General features: G+C 43.6%; 1 protein-coding gene across 2 annotated transcripts; it reads left to right on the top strand.

The window, feature by feature from the left end:
• The first annotated feature begins 5,421 nt into the window (after positions 1-5,421).
• Positions 5,422-6,850, top strand: LOC118789453 (interleukin-17D-like). 2 transcript variants are annotated; one of them, XM_036545882.1, is made up of 3 exons: positions 5,422-5,449; positions 5,726-6,036; positions 6,254-6,850. In XM_036545882.1, the coding sequence occupies exons 2-3, from the start codon at positions 5,735-5,737 to the stop codon at positions 6,552-6,554; spliced, it is 603 nt and encodes a 200-aa protein (XP_036401775.1). In that variant the 5' UTR covers positions 5,422-5,449; positions 5,726-5,734; the 3' UTR covers positions 6,555-6,850. The 2 variants fall into 2 exon arrangements, with proteins under 2 accessions (XP_036401775.1, XP_036401774.1); XM_036545881.1 differs by having other exon boundaries at positions 5,436-5,619.
• Positions 6,851-7,560: the final 710 nt, after the last annotated feature.

The following is a 7,560-nucleotide window of genomic DNA, read 5'->3' as shown; positions in this document are numbered from 1 at the left end:
CTGGCAACGACACGTTTCACTCACCAGGGACTCTATCCAATGCACACTTGAGTGCAATTTCACCAGAGCGTGTGTGGGCTAATTGTGAGGACACGGGTGGCACATGCTAAACTTTAAGTACAATGTTTGTACCAGTTTAGCTGAAGAAATCACCATGATTTATTGTGAAAGAATAAACTCAGTTCAGTTCACTAAAATACCTAATTATTGAACATGGGCTGAATGGAGTTGTTTTTCTTCATGGGGTTTAAAAGCAAGTGAAATATTTATATTTTATGCAGTGCATTAGGTGTGAGTTTGAGCAGGATCTGGAAATGAAGGGTGAGTTAGGGTACTGTAGCACTGGAATGCTAATATGAAGTCTAAAAGACTTGAGGCTGGAGTCCATTTCTCATAAACTGCATTGAAGTGTCAGTTCTCCTGCTCAGAAGTAACACTACATTTGAGTGGAATATAATTACAGTGATGACTAAAGCAGTGAGGAGTTGTCATTACAGCAGTGATTACAGCAGTGACTACAGACATAATTACAGTATTTAGGAAGACTGACTGCAGCAGTGAGGAGCAGTGGTTAGAGCAGTGAGAAGTACCGACTGCAGCAGTGATCATAGCAGTAATTATATTCCCCATTGACTTGAGGGTGCATTCATCTGGTTTATGAAGTATTGCACACTAATCAGAAAAAAGTAATTTGTAAATGTATAGAAAGCTCTAATATGGCATAAGCCCCTCTTTTATGTATTTATTTGGATAAATTAAATCAGTAAAGGATTGTTCCAAGTAAATGAGCTCCTTGTAAAATCAGAAACTCCAGCCCCTTGCCCTGACCCCCTTGCTTGGAAATGGATTGTTCCTGATGGGTTCCGGGCCAATTATTCTGTCATCCCGTACAGGGCTTAAATCCCAGCAGCCAAATGCTTTATAAGCAGCAGGCTTGGCTTCCACGTCACACTGCAGTTCGTTGGTGTGAGCTGATGCCAGTGATTTTATTTTCGTGTTTTTGTTTTGGAGCCTCATATTTTCCACTTGATGACTTTACTGAGAAGCATACAGTCAGAGTGAGGATTCCAGATGCTGGTTTAAAAGCCAATGCTTCCCTTTCTGCGTGAACCATTTCAGAAATCCTGTTGATTAGCGCAGTGGATCAGACTGTAGTTAGGATAAGCTCTGATCCTTTGAGTTACACTTAACTGTGTGCCTTTCAACTTTGGAGGGAGTGGCTGTTGCAAACCCTTATGTAGTAATATCTACTCTTTTCCAGCCAGCTTATACAGATGCCCAGAGTTGTTTCAATGATGGGAGATTTGCAGGAAGGCACAGACTGGGGTATGATGGGGCAAATTACAGACTTACTGCAATATCTGTGATATACATTGCTGACTCAGTGACTCTGAACTTTTGCTTTATGAATTGTCATGAATATCAAAATCTCTTTGCCATTAATGCCCTATTACTGCGTATTAGTGAATAAAATAGAATCAGCTGCATTATACAAGATGTTACTGATTACTTTCACAATGTGGAAAGGGAGTGTTGTTAAGGGAGTGTCCATAAACTCAGAAGTTTGTCCCTTTTTGTTTGCTGTAGTGCCCTTTGGTGGATTGCTTTATGGGACTTTTGAGAGAAACAGGAATGGAGTGAATTTGGAAGGAAGGCCATATGGAACGCTGGAGAAAAAAGGGTAAAATATTTGTGATTTCTCCATCTCCCACTGCCCCAGAGGAACAGTAGAGCAGCTTCTGGAACATTCTGTGGAGGAAAGGGCTCCTTTCACTGCGCACACACATGGTTGGAGTGGAACCTGCATGTGGAATTTCCCGATCGGCTACTTGCGCTGGGAGACGAGACCACGAGCATCCCCATCATCCTCGGCAGCTTCATAGTTTAAGCACGTCTGTCAAACATGATTGGCTGGAAGGAAAAAAGTCACATAAATTTGTGAAAGGGCCATTTAGTATCTCCAAAGTCTCCTTCATTCATGAATTGTTTGATTCTCTACAGTAATGTCTATAATAAACGAAACCTGGCCACGCTTGTGTGTGTTTGTCAGCGAGAGAAAGTGTGTGCATATGTATGTTCTGAAAGTGCATGTATCATGACTGTGTGGGGGTATTGTGTGTAAAAATATATTAGATGCACTGTTCTTTTTCCTGGTAAGTCATTCTAGCTTAGAGCATCCACTAAATGGCAAAATGTACATCTACTTATAGTCCGTGTTATGTGTGGGTGTATAATGATGTCAAGTGAAAGCTCCCAGAGAGTGTAAAATGTAACAGGCCCTTTTCCGTCACACACACTTGGACTGTCATTTGCTTAATCATGATAACCTGACATGGAGGGGTGCCCTATGTAAATTGCCCAGAATAAGCGTGTCCCTTAAGCGCATGTATGATATGATTGATATTGGGCTGATATTTTCTATATGGCCCATTAATACATTCGGGGTTTACTGCCACAGAGCTTCTGGGCCTCTGCATAGAGGCTGTGTGTGAGTCTACAGTGTGAGTCCAGCACTCGCTGTTTCACACTTGCATGTTTATGGAGGACAGAGGGCAAGCGGGGTCAGTCACTGAGCCCTAAAATAAAGGGATTATTATACACCACAGGTATGACTTATGAGAGTTTATAGAGGGGCAGCTGTGGCTTCTCACTGGAGAAGTGGCCTGTCTGTTTTTTTCTCTTTCCCACATTCTTCCACGTCATCTCTCTCCCCCCACCCCCCCTCCACCCATCTGTTTCTCTCCTTCTCATTCCCACCACTACCCCCTACCTGCCTCTGCCCCTCTCTGTCGCTCCCCCCCCTCATCTCGCTCCCTCTCCCCAGGGTTGCTCAGTCCCTGCTGATGTCATCACAGTTCAGCCTTCCCCCACGCTCAGCAGTGTTTGGCTGAGAGCTGTGAGCCTTGATAAAGACAGTGGAACAAGTCTGTGGGCAATAATCACCATTCTAGTTTTTTGCCACTTCCATAGCGGAAAAGAAGCCAAAAATGTTCTCTGTTTTCCCCATCTTTTCAGTGTTTCTTCTCTGTCTCTGGTGCAGACTGTAGACCTTCATCTTAAGACTGTAATTTGGTTCCCCTAGCCCAGCCTCTCTCTGTCTCTTACACTAATGGGTAGATCATGTAATAGCTTACAGTGCTTTGCTTAGAAATCGTTTCTGTATAGCATTGACTATAGCACTGTGTGCAGCATTTGCTCTTAGGTTACTGAAGTCTTCTTGTTCATGTAGCCATGAACAAGGCCCCATCAGTCCTCTGTATCCCCTGCTGTCTCACATGGAACGCACTTTTGGCGAGGAGGCGGTGGGGTTGATTTTGATAATGGATCCCTCTCCTCTCTTTCCTGACCCCTCTGTCTGAGCACTCCCCCCCCCACTCCCTCAGAGAAGTGGTGCTCCAGGGCCCCCTCCCCTTCCTGTTTGCACTGTCCCAGACTGTTTCCACAGTTACCTGACCTGCACATGTTCGGCTCGCGAATTCCACATCTGCACAGCAGCGCTCCCTGGAAATCTGTCTCCATGGCGACACGTGTGGACAAAAGGCATCATTCCAGAACTGCAGTATGGCAGTTGCAAAACAATCGCTCCGTGTATCATGCTTCATTACTTGTGTAACCCTTATTTTTCATTTGGCCTCAGTTTTCATATTAAGACATTTTTGAATGCATTATAAACATATTCCTGTGTTCTGGTGTGTATTTGTTGCACTTTGGCAGTGTGGTTGTCCGGTGGTTGTGTGTGATTGGACAATGGACATGACAGCAGTGCCTCCCTCCTTCTCCCTCCCCCTGTCCCCCCACTGCCTCTCAGTCACCCCTAAATTTGGCCAAGTGAGCCTTTTTATCCCTTCACTGCAGCCTCTAACAGGGACATATGCAACTGAGCGTTGCTTGCCAATACACCCTACCCCCACTGCTTCTCCTCTGACTCCCAGCTGTGTCTCATCTGTCTGATTAGGTTACTGGCCCATCAGCAGAACTGCACCACTCGGCTGCGACAGCAGGGAGTTGAACTGAAAAACCGCATGTTTTACAGAAGGGGTGTATCGTATACTTATACCGTTGCGGTGGCCATAGATGGTGTTTGACTTTGTGAATCTATTTAACAGTGTGTATGGGGGTGTTGTCTTGGAATATGGGAACATCTTGTGGAAAAAACATTTGCCCCATAGGGTGCACCTGGCTGCGTAAAATGGCTTCGTATTCCTTAGCTGTAATTCTATCATGCAGAATAATAAATGGACCCAATGGCTCCCCATACCATAGATCCACCACCATTTTTAGCAGTTGGGAACAGGTAGTGTGGGCTGAAGACTTCCTCTGGCTTTCCCCAAACATAAACCCATCCAGATGTAGGAAAAACAGCAGAGGACCCATCAGACCTTATTACTCTCTTTCACAGCTCAGCAGCCCAGATTTTACACTCATTATTTTTTTTTTTTTGTTGAGACTCAGTCATTAAGGTGTAGATTCAGTTTTGTACCCACTATCTCATTAAGTGTCCCTCTATCCCTGACAGTGGGTTTCGATTGTGACCGCTGTTCCTCTTTCCTGATGCACTTTCTCCTTCTCTGGAGTATGCCTTCATGATGTTCAGCACTGTTCCCCGTGAAAATTAAATAATTGACTGATGCACGTGCAATTCAGTCACCAATTATATATTATAATAAAATATATATTATATACAATAATATTTACCTCCCATGTTGCTTTAGAAACTCATATTAAAGTGTTGATTTTAAAACGTTGCATAGCAGAAACATACAAGTAATTAGAATTGGCATTAACATCAAACACATGTGTAGACTCCTTTTTAATTGCGATTTAGTTACTTCAAGATATGATTTCTTTTTCATTGAGTGTTTTCATTATTCTGTCCCTGTGTATATTTAGTTATCTATATTATATATACGGTGCCTTGGAAAAGTATTCAGACCCTTGATCAATTCTAACATGTAACTGAATTACAAAATTACAAATGATGCATTGAAATGTTGTTCTGCGAAATTAGTTACTCCTCTTTCTGATAATCACTTCTGGCTGATTTATTGTGTATTACTGTGTTGAAAGGACTCGGATATTTAATAGCCTACATACAAACTCGTGTATAATGTTACAAAGGACGTTAAAGTAAACAAAATGACTAATTCAGTTTCGTTCTCCGGGTGCGACGGGACGAAATTGGTCATCTACATCGCCCTCGTTGCTGCTGGCTAACGCCATATATCAGATCAATAAAACCAACACTTCCGATCATGCCCGCGCCCGAACACCCCTGGTCTTCACGCAGCACTGTGCACGCGCGGAAATATTTCAAAAATTGGCTGCAGGCACATTTTGGGTCTGGGAACGCTTCCAAAAATCACGAGCTATGTCACTGTTGGATTTTAACAAGTTTCGCAGACACTTGCATGTTATTGCTACTATCAGCCCAGCGCGCTAGGGTGCTGGGGTAAGGGAATGGGCTATAGCCTGTACTGTCAAATTCAGACGATTGGACGTGACGAATTACACCTACTGCGTATTTAACAAGTTTAGGGCGTTCTAGAAGGAAAACAAATGCGCGCATATATTTGCGATTTTTGATGCCATTTTTTTGTGGACCGCTTTTCTACGAATATTGTAAATATATGGAATTAGTTTTCTACCACAGCCAAGATAAACTAATTTAGATACATTTGCCTTGCGTCTGTTATCATTTTGATTCTTTACTCTGACTGTGTTCCAGTGCGCAGCAATGCTTGGTCTGCCTTACATCCCCCTGTTCCTTCTGGCGCTGCTGTCCAGCGAGGTCGCGTCTGGTCCGAAGGTGCAGAAAAAACCGCCACGCTCCCGCCCGTGCCTGGACTTACCGGAGGAGATCCTGGAGCAGATGTTTGGGCGGCTCTCGGTCGGTGTTCTAAGCGCCTTCCACCACACTCTGCAACTCGCGCCCCAGGAGAGGGAGAACCTGACCTGCCCATCGGCGGGGCGTCCCGGTCCGGACAGTAAGTCTCGGGTTCCTGTCAATATGCTGAGCATCTCCCCCTGGGCGTACAGGTAAGCACACCATTCATTTCCGAATGTGAAATATTTAAAGGACAAATGACATTTTTGTCTATTATATTTGTGGCATTTTTAAGCTATCAATAGGCTGTATAACTCTGCTTTTGTGCACATAGTGACTAGTTGGGAAAATAAGTAAGTAAGTAAATAAAGTAGGGTTAGGTCTGGGTGATTCATATAGCCTGTGTTATTTTCCCGTCGCTGCAAGCAGAATTTCACACGATCCCGCGAGATACCCACGGTTCATCCCCGAAGCGTACTGCTTGTGCAAGGGATGTCTGACTGGTCCGAACGGAGAGGAGAGCGAGAAGTACCGCAGCACCCCGGTCTTCATGCCCTCTGTCATCCTGCGGCGCACTGGGACCTGCGCCGGCGGCCGCCACGCCTACGTCGAGAGCTACGTCTCCATCGCCGTGGGCTGCACCTGCGTCCCGCTGTTAGACAAGGACGCCAAAGCCACCAATCAGAGCCAGGAGAGCTCCAACCAAAGCAGCCTTAATTCAAAACCCTGAGCGTTCATATGCCAGCAAATTCAAGACAAGAATTAGAACTGAGTGGGCTAGACAAAGTAGGCTACTACACGTCCTACTGAGCAAACATCTGTTTAGACTATTTGATGACTGACGATGGACTTACAAATTGCAGTCTACTCTTAATCAACATGTAAACTATCTCCGACGTACCTACTATAACAAATTCAGTGCGTTTGTGAGGAGTAAACAATTGAATTTTTACTCGATAAATTATCTGATATATACTGCCACCTGCTGACCACAGAGAGACTTATTCAGACTTGCGGTCATGACACCACGACAATGTAAACGTTCTCATAGTCAGCGTTGGGTATGGCATAATTAATCTAATTAGAGGCATTTGGTACTTTTGTACAAACTACCTGCTTTTCATTGTATATTTATCGTATGACGTGTTGCTAATATTTTGTATCATGTAATTTTATATTGTGGGTTCCTTATCACTACAAGATTCTTATACCTTTGTTGCTTTTTATTTAAAGGAAGAAAAGAAATGTTATCAAATATACAATTAGTTTTATGTGTCCCTTTCTATACTTCGTGGTACATAGTATATGTCTGTAAAAATGGTTACTGATAGGATGGGACTGGAAGGCTATGTCTCCATAAAAACCCTTTGGAACTACAAGTGAAGCTGCACTGTTGAAGACTGAAGAGATGTTTTTGGCAAAGCAAGAAGGATAACAGTAAACCTAGCACGAAGCTAGCACTCCGACACAGGCCTGCATGATGCATTTGTCAGATGTCACTTGAAAATTTGTATGGGTGACATTTCACAAAGTAATTGAGGTTCACTTATGATGTCAGTAAACCTCCTTGGGCTGATGTAGAATTAACTAAGATAGTAGCTAGTTGTGTGCCCATCAAAGCTGATCACCTATGAATAATATCCTTACAAATTTAAACACTGACTTCCCAGCTCCTGCAGATATACAGCACTGGTTTGTTCTGAAATGCTTGCAAAAATAGGCTGTTCACAATGACA

The sequence above is a fragment of the Megalops cyprinoides genome, chromosome 14 (genome assembly GCF_013368585.1).
Source record: "Megalops cyprinoides isolate fMegCyp1 chromosome 14, fMegCyp1.pri, whole genome shotgun sequence".
NCBI classification, from domain to species: Eukaryota; Metazoa; Chordata; class Actinopteri; order Elopiformes; family Megalopidae; genus Megalops; species Megalops cyprinoides.
Note: the sequence above shows the minus strand (reverse complement) of the source record. Positions and strands in the feature narration are given on the sequence as shown.